The sequence below is a fragment of the Oryctolagus cuniculus genome, chromosome 8 (genome assembly GCF_964237555.1).
Source record: "Oryctolagus cuniculus chromosome 8, mOryCun1.1, whole genome shotgun sequence".
NCBI lineage: Eukaryota > Metazoa > Chordata > Mammalia > Lagomorpha > Leporidae > Oryctolagus > Oryctolagus cuniculus.
In genome coordinates, this window is record NC_091439.1 from 89,201,023 (window position 1) to 89,217,224 (window position 16,202).

Genomic DNA, 16,202 nt, shown 5'->3' on the forward strand with positions numbered 1-16,202 from the left:
GCCACTAAAAGTGCACGTGCTCGCTCGCTCTCTCTCGCTCTCGCGCTCTCAGCTGTCAATACCTAGAGAGCAGGAAATTTTTCTTTCCTTTTCTTCTAAGTAAGTGAGAAAATCCTCTCTGGCTATTTCCCCTGTGAAGAAGGAGCAGTATGTCTGTGTGACTCACAGCCTTGGTTTGGCTCATGCCTGTCCACTTCCAGGATCAGCCTACTGGCCTGTGTAACAAACTGGTCTACTACGAGCCGCCCAGCTCAACACTCGTGCAATTCTTGGGAAGATGAAAAGCACATCACGGTCTGCTTTCTCCGCCTATAAGAACAAGACGGCAGCGCCTCACCCCTTTCCGTGTTTCGGAGAGGACTCAGATCAGACAGGCTTGGAAGGACTCCCAAGTGTCAAAGCCAGAGCAATGTGAACAGCACAATACATCACAATGCTATTGGATTATAATGGAGAATAAAAGAAATACGAAGGAGCCCTTATTGATAAAAATCAGTAGTCTGGGTCCAGCTTCTCTTTACAGAACTCCAGTTAATAAATGCTCACTAGGCTAATCCTCTGCCTGTGGTGCCGGCATCCTGGGTTCTAGTTCCGGTTGGGGTGCTGGGTTCTGTCCCAGTTGCTCCTCTTCTAGGCCAGCTCTCTGCTGTGGCCCGGGGGTACAGTGGAGGATGGCCCAAGTGCTTGGGCCCTGCACCCACATGAGAGACCAGGAAGAAGCACCTGGCTCCTGGCTTTGGATTGGCGCAGTGCACCGGCCATAGCGGCCATTTTGGGGGTGAACCAACAGAAGGAAGGCCTTTCTCTCTCTCTCTCTCTCTCACTGTCTAACTCTGCCTGTCAAAAAAATAAGTAAATAAATGCAGACGGAATAAAGGGAATCCAGAATCATCTTCAGAACATCACAGTAGTGTTGTCACAGACAGATGCGTCACAGGAGCGGAAAGGGGTGTGCGCTGTGGCACAGAGGTTAAGTCGCCACATCCGTATCCGAGTGCCAGCTCAGTATGTCCTGGCTCCGGCGCTTCTGATCCAGCTCCCTGCTAACGTACCTGGAAAAGGAGCACACAATGCCCAGGACTTTGGGTCCCTGTCATCTATGCAGGAAACCAGATGGATTTCCAGGTTCCTGGCTTCAGACTGACCCAGCCCTGGCTGTCGTGGGCATTTGGGGAGTGACCTAGTGAATGGAAGATGTCTCTGTCTCTCCCTGTCTCTCTGATTTTCAGATGAATAAAAGAATCTTTAAAAATCAGGAGATGGGGCCAGCATCATGGCTTAAGAGGGTTAAGCCACTTCTGTCACATCGGCATCCCATATGGTTGCTAGGTCAAGTTCTAGCTGCTCCACTTCTGATCCAGCTCCCTGATAAGGTACCCGAGAAGGCCACAAAAGAAGGCCCAAGTGCTTAGGCCCCAGCCACCCATGTGGCTAGCTCCTGGCTTTAGCCTGGCCCAGCCCTGACCACTGCAGCCATTTGGGGAGTGAACCAGTGAATGGATGATCTCTTTCTGTCCCTCCCCCTCTCTCTGTAACTCTGCCTTTCAAAACTTGGCTAATCTTCTGCCTGCGGTGCCAGCACACCGGGTTCTAGTCCCCGATGGGGCGCCGGATTCTGTCCCGGTTGCTCCTCTTCCAGGTCAGCTCTCTGCTGTGGCCCGGGAAGTGCAGTGGAGGATGGCCCAAGTGCTTGGGCCCTGCACCTGGCATGTGAGACCAGGAGAAGCACCTGGCTCCTGGCTTCGGATTGGTGCAGTGCACCAGCCGTAGCGGCCATTTGGGGGTTGAACCAACAGAAAGGAAGACCTTTCTCTTTGTCTCTCTCTCTCTCTCTAAATCTGCCTGTCAAAAAAAAAAAAAAATCAGTGGAGAAAGTTTGAGGAGATAGGATATTTGCATAGCCTCAAAGTTATCTTGCCCAGGATATTAATTACAAACAGACAGGTAGTACCTTTACAGTGGAGAGACCACCAGATTTCACTATAACCAGGTAATCAAGGTTAACATCACCAGGAATGAAACATCCGCCTCCCGTGGCCCCTGCTATGAGACACTAGGAAGGATACATCACTCTGTGATATTCCTGCCAAAGAAGTGTGGTTTCAGTCTAACATGAGAGGATGTCGGACACCCTTAAACAGGAGGCATTCCACAAAATACCTGTCCAGGGCTCTTCCTGAGCGGCAAGGTCATAAAGCCAGAGAGACAGAGGAAGTGTCACAGATCAGAGAAGACCAAGGCAATGTGACAGCGAAATACCACGTGGGGTCTCAGACAGAAAAAGGACATCAGCGGTGTGAAGCCTAAATAAGTCTGTAATTATTACTAACTGCCAATGCTAATTTCTTTATTTTGATATTTGAACTATGGTTATAAAAACTGTTAACATCAGGGAACGTTGTGGGACAGCCAGATGAGAAAGCTCTATACTATTATTTTTACAACATTTTCAGGAGTCTAAAAAAACTTAAAAATAAGAACTATTAAAAAAAAAAAGCCCAAATAGGACTTGGGATGTGAATATAACTGCATGAAATTCCTCCCGTTTCCACGCTGAATCCCCCATCAGTAACACGTGGTTGTGGAGAGGCCTTGGGGAACAGGAAAAGCATTAGGAGGTCAAACTTCCTAAGAGGCTCGCATGGCTATGGAAACAAGACACGTGGACACAGAATGCTCATCGTAAAACAAAGTAAAAGATCCAGCCGGCAGGCTCTGAGCAGGAGTGACGGAGCTACGTGGAGCTCCTAACATCTTCAAGAGGCAATTGCCATCCACCTGTTCCCCCACATATTCCCTTGGTACAGGCACTGAGCTGTTGGCCAGATGCAACTGTGCTAACGAGAACATCCCAGCTTGTTTGAAAAACCATGTCTTTGTGATTAGGAGACCAAATCGACACTGAGGTTTATTTGCTCTACTCAGCTTCCAGGGACTGCTTTATAGGAGACCTGGAAGAAGCTCCTGGCTCCTGGCTCCTGGCTCCTGGCTCCTGGCTCCTGGCTCCTGGATTTGGCCTGACCCAGCCCTGCCTGTTGCAGCCATTTGGGAAGTGAACCTGCAGATGGAAAACAGATCAGATCACTCTCCTCTGCCCTGACCTTGTAATTCTGCTTTTCAAATAAATAAACAAATCATCGTCCTGGACGATGAGGGTTTTCTAGGTGCCTGGCACCACACAGTGCCATTACCTTAATTCTTTTGGTCTGAAGCCAATACAATCCACTCTAGTTCTCCAGCCAGACCTGGTTTAATGGATGCCAATTGTAGGGGGGAAATTAGAAAAAAATGGAAAGATGAAAAAAATCACCTGTAATTCCATGACCAAGAGAATTATTGTTAATATTTTCTTAAATTACTTTCATATTGTTTTTATAATTGACTTCATTTTTGTATTCAATTTTGTTTCCTTTGCTTCATTTCCAATAGCATTTAAAACCTGATACTAAATGTTGTTTTGATTCCTTATATAGCACGTTTTTCTGTTTATAAGAATAATGTATACTCATTGTAAGACATTTGGAAAAAGGGAAGAGTATGAAGAAGAGGCTAAATAATATTGGAAAAAACCTCTATTTCTTCCAAGTCTTTTTTTGTAAGTTATATGTTTTACATTGCTGAGAACCATATGTCATGTATCTTTTTAATATTTCGTTACTTATTTGAAAGTCAGAATGGGGGGGGTGGTGAAGACAGAGAGGTTGGTCTACCAAACTTACTGCTTTTGTCTTTTCTAGTTCATATCACTGAAACATAGAATGTGTACAGTCTTGTGTCTGGAGGCTTTTTCTAAGATTCTTTCAAGTTGTACTCCTCCTTTTACTGCTGAGTAATAGTTCATTGTATGTAATTGTCATAATTTGTTTAGTCATTCACTTGTTGGTGAACATTTGGGTTGTTACCAGTTTGGGGCTATTATGAATAAAATCATCGTCCTGGTGTGTGAGTGTTTGGTGTAGTGGTGAAGATACCCACATCCCATATCAGAGTGCCCACCCAGCTCAAGTCCCCGCTCCACTTCTGATCCAGTTTCCTGCTAATGCGTCCTGGGAGGCAGCAGGTGATGGCTCAAGTACTTTAGCCCCTGCCACCCACATGGGAGACCCAGACTGAGTTCCCAGCTTTGGAAACTGGCCCAGCCCTGGCTGTTGAGAGCATTTGGGAGGTGAGCCAGCAGATTAGAATTGTCTGTCTCTGTCTCACTAATAAACGAAGTTTAATTTTAAAAAAACCATTATCCTTCCGAACCCTGGGCTTCTCTCTGGCCTCCTTGTTCTGCTCCTTCCTCTCTTATCTGCCTGCCCCCTTGACCCTCCTCACCCCACCTCCCTCTCCCGGCAGCCAAGAGTCTTTTTCTGCCCCCTCTTACCTGTGCTTCAGCCGAAGTTTAACCCCTCCTGACCACGCTGCTTTCTTGTGCTGGGGCTCAGAGGCGCGGGGCTCCGGGCTGAGGGAGTTAGGCACACCAGTGTCCGCATGGCCTGGTTCTGCACACGCATCTCTGTGGGAAACAGCACAAGAAGGAGCTGAGTGCGACGGTGCCCACAGGCAGAAGCAGAAATGAATGGAACAAGAGAGGCACCTGAAAGTGAGCCCAGCGCACGGCCGGCTATGGGGTCCTAGGCTCGCACCTGACTGTATTCTCGTCTCTACGGAAGGTGAACCCATCGCCCAGCATCTCCTCCCTCCCTGTGTATGTTTTGGGGAGAGAGAAAATAAAAAAGTGCGTGTCTTTATCTTGGAAAACCCAGCTTTCCTGAGCAAGGGGGAGGAAAGACGAATGCTATTACGTACACTATTATTATATACTCCCCTATTCTTCAGCACAGCACTGGTAAATCAGTGATCAGCGGAGCTCCCGCGAGCAAACCATCAACGAAGTGGCTCCCTGACCCACGCCCGCGCTGCCCCGCTCTCCCCAAGGCCCCTCCAGAAACAGCCTGGGCTCTGTTCAGTGGGCAGCAGCTGGGTAGCACATGCCAGCTCCTGGGCTTGCACTGTTTCAGATTGTTTGAATTCCACTGCGCTGGGAGGCAAGCCTTTTGTGCGTCCATTTAAATCCACCCCCTGACCCCGAGTCCCGAACACCATTCCCGTAACTCCTTTCCTCCATACTCCCGGGGAGTCAGGGAAGAATTTTAAGCCCCACATGGCCAATGCGTTCCGCCATGGGAACGGGCACATTTCTTCTCCCTGGCAGGGTGTCAGATGCCCAATCTCTAAACCCCCCAACCCCTGGCTGCTCTTGGTGCCTCCCGGTCATCCAACTGTCCCCTGCGTGAGGCTGCCGGCGGGTTCTGATCACCCCAGCTTGCTGGGGACCCCTGGTGAGTTTTCAGTTTCGGATTTTCGGGAAACTTTCAAAGCTGCTGAGATGGAATTGGCAGGCTCATCCTCAGGCTCCCCCACACCCTGCCCAGGCCTTGGCCGAGGGAGGGGAGGGGAGGGGAGGGGATTAGGGAACAGCTGTCACGAAGGAGCCCAGTCCATCTGGTCTTGTATTTCTAGAAGACAGAGGGAAGCGAAAGAGCCTTTTCCCTGAAATCCCAAGGCAAGTCCAAGGATTCCTGTTTATTTTCGGCACGGGGAGATGACCAGCAGGTCAACAGGGAGCTTCCAGCTCCAAGCTCACGTTTCCACCTTCGCCTTGGTTGTCTGCAAGCGCCGTGTCCTTGTACTTTTCCCACCAGGGGTGGGCTTCCTGACTCTGGAGGTATTCAGTGTAATTCTGCATGTGAAGTGTGGCAGCTTGGTGGAGGCGCTGTCATCTGTGAACTCAGTGACATTGGTGCGTCAGCGCAGAGCACGGGAAGAGCGAGGAGAGGCCATGGCTCCGCACAACCACCAGCTCTGAGACTGTCCTCTCGGCGCCTCAGTTCTCTCATCTATGAAATGGGCGCAAAGTGACCACCTCTTCCATGGGTGGGATTTATTGAGAAACAAGAGTAATCCAGGTAAACACTGCCAACAGAGCGCCGCACCCAGGCGGCAGTGCGGCACTTAGCCGTCATGGTAGGGACAGCCGCCTCGCCGAGCTGCTATCCGGTTTCTAGAGAGTGCAGACAGCCATTGCTATGTTCGGTCATGGCTGCCTTGCGGTCCCAGCATCAGCTTAGTGCTCCCTTTAGTGACAGGTCAGGCAAAACACCCGTAACCACGCAGGCCCCGCATGTGGCAGGGAGGACGGGACGCAGAGCCTTGGACATGCATGCAGAAGCCTCCTGGGCCATCCTCCGTCAGGATTCCCACACCCGCATACACACCAACCCCGACAGCCCAACAGCCTACCCTGAGGCCGAAGTAGACTCAGAGGCATCTCACCGTCCCATACCTAAACCTAAAGATTCCAGGGATGCAAACGCCACACTCCAGGGGCCAGCGCTGTGGCATAGTGGGTAAGCAATGCTGGCATCCCATATGGGCACTGGTTCAAATCCTGGCTGCTCTACTTCCGATCCAGCTTCCTGCTAATGCTCCTGGGAAAGTAATGGAGAATGGCCCAAGTGTTTGGGCCCCTGCACCTATGTGCGAGAACCAGAAGAAGCTCCTGGTTTCGGCCTGGCTCAGCTCTGGTCATTGCAGCCATTTGGGGAAATGAACCAGTAGACGGAAGCTCGCTCTCTCTGTCTCTCCCCCTCCCCTGTAACTCTGTCTTTCAAATAAATAAATAAATAAAGCTTCTTAAAAAAAAAAAAAAAAGCACACCCGAAGGCCACCAGGGGAAGGGCTGTTCCCCTCAGTGTCTCCCCAGGATCCTGATGTCTACTGGGAGGAAATATCCAGGCCCCAGCTTTCAGGGGACCTTTGTGGCATTCAGAAACTTTTTTTTTTTTTTTTTTTTTGCCTCAACCACAATTGCTGGCTCCGACCTTTCAGCACAATGGCATGGGCTCCCGAGGCTGAGTTTTCTCTTTTCCCTTCCCCCACCACTTCCTGCAAGGCACCTAGAGACACAGGGCCAGGGGGCAGGCTGCGGCAGCAAAGAGCTGGCTGCCAGAGCAGGCCAGTGTAGCAGACACGGAAGGCAGGGAACGCCGCATGCAACCCAGGATTTCTATGGCTCCTTTTTTTTTTTTTTTTTGGACAGACAGAGTTAGTGAGAGAGAGAAAGACAGAGAGAAAGGTCTTCCTTTTCTGTTGGTTCACCCTCCAATGGCCGCTATGACTGGCACACTGTGCTGATCCGAAACCAGGAGCCAGGTGCTTCTCCTGGTCTCACATGCCAGGTGCAGGGCCCAAGCACTTGGGCCATCCTCCACTGCACTCCCTGGCCACACCAGAGAGCTGGACTGGAAGAGGGGCAACCAGGACAGAATCTGGCGCTCCAACCAGGACTAGAACCTGGGGTGCCGGCGCCACAGGTAGAGGATTAGCCTATTGAGCCGCAGTGCCGGCTATGGCTCCTTTCAACACCTGGGAGAGACCAGCACTGGCCCGGCACTGCCCTCCCAAGCCATGTTGCCCTGCCACTCGTTCCCTCCAGCGGACCCCCCCAGAGTAAGTCACGGCATCCCCCCACCCTGCTAATCTACCTGCTCCTGGCCAGGACAGGGCAGCCACTGCTCTGGGGGAGTAGGCTCCCGAGGCCAGGCAGAGACCCCAGCACCTGACTGTGCTATCTGGACACACCCACCTACTACAAGCACACCTGTGCTGCCTTAAACCCTTCCGGAATAATCTGGCCAACTAATTAATATTCTTTTTTTTTTAAAAAAAAGATTTATTTCATTTATTTGAAAGACAGAGTTATAGAAAGAAGTAGAGACAGAGAGAGAGAGAGAGAGGTCTTCCATCTGCTGGTTCACTCCCCCAGATGGCCACAACAGTCAGAGCTGCACTGATCCAAATCCAGGAGCCACATGGGTGCAGGGGCCCAAGGACTTGGGACATCTTCCACTGCTTTCCCAGGCCATAGCAGAGAGCTGGATCAGAAGAGGAGCAGCCAGGACTAGAACCGGCGCCCCTAAGGGATGCCAGCACTGCAGGCCAGGGCTTTAACGCACTGCGCCACAGCGCCAGCCCCTTAATTAATATTCTTAAACTCTTATGTTCTAAGGAAATGAAATCCCACAGGAAATCTGGGTGGAAAACAGTCCTGGAATGAGTCCGGGAGGAGCCATCTTCCTACAGCCCTGGAATCATCCTCTCTACCCTTCTCTGCCCCGCCTCATCTACCCATAGACTGCTTACCTGCACACTGAACTCACGCTGTCCCCAGAACGCACATTTCTCCCCCACTTCAGGTTGCTATGCCAACTGCCCCTCTGGAGTTAACAGACTCCAACACAAGCTTTCCTCACATCTGGGAATGGTGCCCCCTGTCGGCACCCAGAGGTACCACAAGCCTCAGGCAGATAGATGTCTACTCAATTCTAGGCACTCAGACACAGCAGCATAACCTGCCGTGCCACAACACTCCCCACCCAGTTCATCTCTTGCTGGCTGCTTCACAGCCTTTTGGGCCCAGGTCAAGCACCACCTCTTCAGAGCCGCAAAGATCTGTAGGTGTGCAGGGCAGGCACCCTGATCTCTGCCCTTATTGCTGTCCGTGACTGCTCACCTGCACGCTGTCTGCTTCATCAAGAAACTGAGCTCACCCAGGTCAAGGTCCGGGCCTGGCTTTTCTTCAGCTTTGTTTCTTAAGCCAACACACAATCAGGCAGCACAGTGAGGGGCTCACACTAGGCACACAACACGTCCTTGTTAAATGAATCACAAATTCATTGTCTAATGCATGCCAAACTGAGTTCTATGCCCACTCACTTTGTTAAAAAAAATTATTTAGCTATTTGAAAGGCAGAGTGAGAGAGTGAGAGAGAGAGAGAGAGAATTTCTTCCATCTCTCCAAAATGGCCATGACAGCTTGGTCAAGCTGAAGCCAGGAGCCTGGACCCCAAACAAGTCTCCTTCCCAGGTGCACTAGCAGGCAGCTGGATCAGAAGTGGAGCAGAGGGAACTCAATTTAGTGCTCATATGGGATGCTGGTGCCGCAGACAGCAGCTTACCCCACGGTGCCACAATGCCAGCCCCAGTTCTGTGGCCTTAAACTCTTATTCACAGTAGATGATTTGGGGAAGACGGGTTGGGGAGGGGGTCTTCTTCCTTCTAAATGAAGCTATGAGTCAATTTCTTTGGAAAACAGCACTTGGCCTTAACTTTTGGTCCATATCATTAGCGGCAGGCCTCCTCAGGATGGACAGGACAGTGTTTGCAGGCTATGGCCAACCCCCTGGCCTGGCTCCGTGTGTGTGTGTGTGTGTGTTGGCCTTTTTTGAGGAAGCAAATACTCTTTTGTGATGAACAACACACTGTGTACTTCTGTGGGGCTAAGCTGGTCCTCGGGACCCCATGGAGAAATTTCTTTGGGTTTATCTGGGTCTGTGCGTGTCCTCATTTTCATGGCCATCTGCCGTGTCCCTGGCTTCCCAAGTTTCTCTCTTCTGCTCTGCTCCATGAGCCCCGTGCATGATGCTGACCTTCTTATTATTTCGCTATGCAATCGTTCCCTTTCTTCTTTAAAGATTTTTAAATTTGTTTTGAAAGTCAGAGGGAGAGCTTTCACCCTCTGGTTCACTGCCCCGATGGCTGCAATGACCAGAGCTAGACCAGGCCGAAGCCAGGAGCCAGGAGCTTCATCCAGGTCCCCCATGTGTGTGCAGGGGCCCAAGCACTTGGGCCATCTTCCACTGCTTTCCCCAGGCTGTTAGCAGGGAGCTGGCTTGGCAGTGGAGCAACCACATGGGATGCCGGCACTACCGGTGGCAGCTTTACCTGCTACGCCGCAGCACCAGCCCCACCCCTTTATGTTGAGTTACCAGGTCTCGAACATCACTGCTCAAAGTTCCCTTGGGTCTTCAAGACACATAAAATAAAAGGCCTGAATTCTAGGTGCTGTCAGTGTAGGGAGGACGATTTTTAAGTCCCGATGCCCTTGGGTCCAGCTTTCTGCTCTCGCTGCTCTTCATTTCTCATGACTGATCACCTATCAAAGGTCTCCCGCACATTCTCCACAAACTGCCCTTGCCATAAAGGTCCCCTTGTCCCTGTGACTGACCTCTGCCCCCTATATATGTGAGACTTGACCTTCTAGGCCACTGTCTTCACTGCTCTCCTTTTTTTGCTTTTCTAATCGTTCTTTACAATCTGGAAGCCTGCCCTGCAGCGCCGCAGGCCTGCATTCTTTCTAGGGCTTTCCCTCGGAGGCTGCTACTGAGGGCTCCTTACAGACTCCCTCTGCCTGCCTGTGTGCAGGGCCACGCACGGCTCAGCAGCCACGCACAGAAGCGCTCTGTATGTCACACCTGGGTCCATCTACACCTGCTCTGCCTGCTTTTTCTCACTTGACCTCCCCCAAAACTTCCCCAGTGGGCCATGTGTACAATCTCTACCACTGGCATTCCATATATTCCTACTTCTTTCCGAACCATAAGTTTAACTATCTCTCACCTGGAGGAAGCTCCTGGCACCTGGCTTTAGCCTGGCCCAGCACCGGCCATCGTGGCCATCTGGGGAGTGAACTAGCAGATGCAACATCACTGTCTCTCTCTCTCTTAACTCTGCCTTTTAAATAAATAAATAAATCTTTTTTAAAAAATGAGCAAGCACTGTTTCATCCACTTAATCTTTTTTAAGATTTATTTATTTATTTGAAAGGCAAAGTTACAGAGAGGCAGAAGCAGAGAGAGAGAGAGTATGAGAGAGAGAGAGAGAGAGAGATAAGTCTTCCATCTGCTGGTTTACTTCCCAGATGGCCGCAATGGCTGGAGCTGCACTGAGCCGAAGTCAGGAGCTTCTTCCGGGTCTCCCACATGGGTGCAGGGGCCAAAGGCCTTGGGCCATCTTCCAATGCTTTCCCAGGCCATAGCAGAGAGCTGGATTGGATGTGGAGCAGCTGGGTCTCGAACTGGCACCCATATGGGATGACAGCACTACAGGCAGGAGCTTTACCCTTTAAGCCACAGTGCTGGCCCCTCAGAGGCCTTTTAACTGCTGTGCCGAACACCCGCCCCCTCCCTCTCCTTTTCCTTCACTCTCTCACACTGTGCGTATATGAGCCTGCCTCTCCCTCCTGCCCCCGCCATGGGCCTCACAGAGGGCAGGGATCAAAGGAGCAGTCTCCAATGATGGCGTTACCTCACGAAGAAGTCAGCTCTGTCCAGTCTTCACCATCAACCTCTAAGGCAGTCAGGTGCCTTTATGCTACGTCACTCTGACTTTACGGATAAGGAAACCCAGACTCAGAGCAGCAGAGGGACGATGCCCAGCCTCTCTCTGGTGGGAACAGAACTGGAACCAGACCCAGTTCTTACACGTTTCACTCTTCTTTGGGTTTCTCTTTTCTTCCTTGGCCTGATAAGATCCCCAGAGACGATGCTCATCAAGTATTTGCTTAGTAAAGATATGTTCTGAGTGGACAAGAGAGCAGGTGCCTGGCAGGCTCCCTGCATAGCTGCTGGATGGGGATCACCATCCGTGGGTCTGCAGGAGCAGGCGGGAGAGGGGTGCAGAGAACTCTCCAGCCGAGACTGCAAAGGGCTGACGTCGCACAGCCTGGGACTGTCACGAAAGGCCAACGAAAACATGTCCCCCTCCAAACTGCCGTGCCAGGCCTCTCCTCAACCACGCTGCATGCTGCAGTAGCACTAACGACCTCGAAGCATTCTGCAAAGGTTCTGCCTCTGGTGAGAGGGGTGAACAAACAGCAACGCAATAGGCGCAAAAGACAAAAGTGCATTTGGTCACCGCTGCTGCCTCAGTCACACAAACCATTAGGAAAATGAAGTGCGGATGGTTGATGAGGCATCAAAAATGAGCAGATACTCACATACGACCACAGAGGGCAACAGGGCCGGCCCAGCAGCCGGGAGACCCACCCCGGACCCTCTCTGTAACACTGCGACCAAGTCACTTGAACATCCTGGGTTTAGCTCATGAGCGTCAGGTTCCCTCTGACCCTTACCAGTCTATGAACCTCGGTGATAAAAAGGCATGAACGACAGATGCTGGGAAAACACAAACTGGACACCGGCACGTGTGTAGGCTCCACGTTGGAATCTACGTGGAGTAAGAAGCAGTTTCTGACCTCTCATCTCACTGAAAGAAGTGCAGCCAGACTGAGCCGGGCTCCAGTCTGAGCTCGGCACATCCCAGCCACTATTCTCTCGGAGCCTCAGGGCCGTGCCCATCGAAAGGGACTGGGTATCAGCTGCCTCAAAGCACAACAGCCACTGCACGATGGCAGCTATGACCACTCCGGCAGTGTGGTGCACACGGGAGAGATGACGGCAAAGTCACCAGAGCAGTGTGGCAGCACGGTGTGTCATGAGGAGCTCTACGTTTCCTTGAGAAGGGCAGCTGCAAAATGCCCAAAGCGCTGGGGAGGGATACAGATATTTAACTCTAGAGGGAAATACCTGGACCCGTTTGAAACAGACTGGCACAGACGACCCGGTGACTGGCGAGAAAGAAATGGTTCCTCAAGGTCAAGGATGAAAACATGAGGCTGGGCCCAGCCCTGAGCTGTTGCAGCCCTGGGTCTTCTGCTCAGGCACAGCCAGGTGGGGGAACTCTGTTCTAGAAGATCCCTGGGGTCCACAGGCGCCGGCCCTTTTCTCTCCCATCTGTATGTAAGCAAGCCCCAGTGCTAGACCCACGTAGAGAGGGGGATTTTCAAAATGGAAATGGAGGTGGTCATTCACCGGGAGAAAATAGGTCCCTTGCTAAATCTGGCATCAGCCGAGGAATCTTCGCAAAAAAAAAAAAAAAAAAAAAAACAAAAAACTCAGAGCCTTGTTTGTGAGCGAGGCGGAATCCTTACTTTGCTCAAGAGGATTACTGGGTCTTAGAAAGAAGCTCACATGTGCTTTTTTTTTTTTTTTAAGCTCGTGCCAACTGCATCTGTGTCCACAATATCCAAGATTGGTTCTGCTCTTCAGGGAAGACAAAAGACATTCCAAGCTATTTAAATGCCTCCAAATGTCAAACCTCAATGTCTCCAACCTTTGCGATCACCCAGAGTGGGCTCCCAGTCCCCCAAGCTTTCACCCAGCTGCTGTTTTATTTTCTTTGGAGATATAATTTAGAGGGAAGGCAAGGTACCAAATACAGCCAATACGTGGAGAGGTAATTGTCTGTAGTGTGCAGCAGGCCTTTTCAAGGGGGCACACCTTCCACCCAACCCCACCATTTTGCCTTCTCTTCAGTTACATAGGCTGGTGGAAAGCAGACTGGAATATTTTTCCCCTTCTCGCATCCTGCATGTCCCTGCTTACCCTAAAGCTATTCTATCTTCTCTTCTTTGGGGGGAATTCTGGGCTCAATGACACACGTAAACTGACTATACCCAAGGTGAAAATCCCCGGGGCTGCCGGCATCCCAAGTGGGAGCTGGTTCAAGACCTGGCTGCTCCACTTCTGATCCAGCTCCCTGCTAATGTGCCTGGGAAAGTATCAGAAGATGGCCCCAAGTGCTTGGGCCCTGCACTCACACGGGAGACTCAGATGAAGCTTCTGGCTCCTGGTTTTGGCCTGGTCCAGCCCTGACTGTTGCGTCCACTTGGGGAGTAAAACCAAGGGAGGGAAGCAATCCCTCTCTCTGTAACTCTGCCTTTCAAATAGGATAAAATAAACCTAAAAAAAAAAAAAAAAGAAAGAAAAGAAAATCCTGAACCCCAAATAGTCCAAAATCCAAAACGTTCTAAGTGCTGAAATGATGCTCAAAAATTATCAGAATTTGGAGCACTTCAGATTTCTAGACTAGGGGTGCTCAACCCAAGCCCAGACAAATATTTCAAAATCTGAAACCAAGCATTTCAGATAAGAGACACTCAGCCTGTAGGACCAAAAAATGTACGTCTTCAGTGTACCATGGCATTCTCAAAACAGCCTTTAAAAGCTGCAGCTGTTGGGCTTCGCGGTTTACAGAGCTGTCCTCCTCAACAAACAATCCTCATAACCACCCCGCTTCACAGAAAAGACGACCCCAGTCACGCAACGGAAGTAACTTACTCAAGATCACAAAGACGGTGATAAAGACAGGACCCGGCCCAGCACCGGGTTCCAAGTGGGCCCTGAACGGCAGTCCGCCACCATCCCGTGGTGGCCTAGTCAGGCGTCTGCAGGGCTGCAGTTCTAGAAACTACAGCCGCTCAGTCCAGGAACGGCACGGCGGCCCTTCCTCCGGAGGGATGCGTTTTGGTGGTCTCTGCTGGCATCGCTTTCTCCACTAGGGGGACCCGATTTCCACCTGCAGTCACCTGTCCTATCTCAATTCCAGGGCCACCTGGGCTCCCAATGTGAAGGAACTGGAGACGCCCCCAAACACCCTCCTGGGAGACAGCTCCAAGACCAGCTTTGAGCGAGTTTTGGAACCTCAAGTCCCCATGCCTCCCCCCAGTGTGCAGTGTCTGCGCAGGAAAACCTGTCTTGGGCACCAATTCCTGCCTGGCCTTGTTAACGCTGATGAACCCATATGAACAGATGGTGCTGGGAACAGAAGCCAATGGGGAGGCAGGTAGGGCGGTGAGTGATCAGAGAGGGCGCCTCAGGCAGGAGTGTGGCAGGTCACAGGCAGCCAGATCACGCCAGCCTAGGGCAGGAAACAACCTAGGAGCTGTCCATCAGCCTGTATTGTCCCCTCCCACTGCACCTCTGACATGCCAAGCCTGGGAAAGGTACAGAACCTAGGACCAAAAAAAAAAAAAAAAAAAGGTACTGGCCTGTGACCCTGTTTCACAAATCCAGCTGCAGCTGAATGGCCTCCGCCCCGCCAGACCTGGCTCAGCAGGGGAGGCAGCCTCCCCGCGCTATCACATTCCAGCTGCTAGTGGCAAAGGGGTAACCATGGGAACCCACACAAAAGGCTTAGCATTAGAGGAAAAGAGCTGGGACCGAGGGGAAAAGGCTGAGAGGGACTTCAGGAGACAGTCCCGCAAACCCCGCCAACTTTCACCATGCCCACCTACTGCGACGCAGACCCAAACTGGACAAGACAGCGTGGCCCAGCCCTGAGGGCAGCAGGGGCAACCAGAGAGCTAGGATCCTGTAGCGTCTTCTTCCAGATTTCAAGTCTCTCCTCCGGACAGCAGAGCCCCTAATCTTCTTACCTGCTGGTCATTTTGCCCCGAGGTCACGTGGCTCCCTGGGATGGGCAGAAACCAGCAACAGGCTGCAAGCGGACTTCTCCCTGTGCCCCGATTTCAGCCCAGCATTTCCAGCGGTGCCTGCTCCGCATGCCGGGGGCGGAGCTTAGCTGCTGGTCCTGTAAACACACCTGGCACACCTGAGTGGGGAAGTGGCCCTGAGATGCTGGGCTGCAAAGGGGAGGGAGGCCTGGCTGTGGAGACCAATAATGCAGATGATCTTGCAAACCCAGCAGGATTTGGAGGAGGGAAATTAAGTGAGCAGGCTTCTATCTAAACAGGTAATAGCATTCATAGTTAATTCCAATCTTCCTCCCCGGTTATCTACACAGTTAGTTCAATAAACTGGACAATGTGACTTTTAAGCCTTCCTTAAATTGGTAGGATTCTCAACCTATCACCACCTGGGACTCACTTTTATTTAGATTTAGTTCAGGGTTCTCAGGAACCTGGGAGCTGAGCAAATGCCATTGGAAATATGGAACACAAATTATCCTGAGTTCATGGTCACCTCTTTCCCCTCCCATCACAGCGCTCAGAAGCACGTCTCATCTGCTGTTAGACATCAAGAAAATATTGCTTCTGTGTCAACCTGCAGACTTCACAAACCCTAATCCCAACAGGCAGCCTGGGTTCTCCATTCTTTTTGCTCACAAATTAGCGGATTTCTTTTTTTTTTCCTCTTAAGATGTATTCATCTATTACAGGAGAGGGAGAAGGAGAGACAGAGAGAATGAGATCTTCCATCCACTGGTTCACTCCCCTAATGCGCACAAAACAGCTAGGGGCTGGGCCAGGCCAAAGTCAGGAGCCAGGAACTTCATCTGGGTCTCCCACGTGGGTGCAGGGGCCCGCTGCTTTCCCAGGTGTGTTAGCTGGAAGCTGGATCGGAAGTGGAGCAGCGGGGACTCCAACCAGCACTCATATGGGATGCGGGCACTGCAGGTAACAGCTTAACCCACTGCGCCACGACGCTGACCCCAGCTGACTCATTCCTTAATTGCAGTCATTGCGGTAAGGGGGGAAGGATAATGTTAAGACTGGGGCCAGGGAGAGACTCTGA

At 51.3% G+C, this 16,202-nt stretch overlaps 1 protein-coding gene across 7 annotated transcripts in view; it reads right to left on the bottom strand.

Annotated features, from left to right (window-relative positions):
* Positions 1 to 16,202, bottom strand: part of SHROOM3 (shroom family member 3) — a 350,654-nt gene that overhangs the window by 55,300 nt on the left and 279,152 nt on the right. For all 7 annotated transcript variants that reach the window (XM_051819658.2, XM_051819657.2, XM_051819655.2 and 4 more), the window contains one exon: positions 4,370 to 4,501. In XM_051819658.2, coding sequence (XP_051675618.2) covers positions 4,370 to 4,501 — 132 coding nt within the window. The remainder of the gene's footprint in view (positions 1 to 4,369; positions 4,502 to 16,202) is intronic.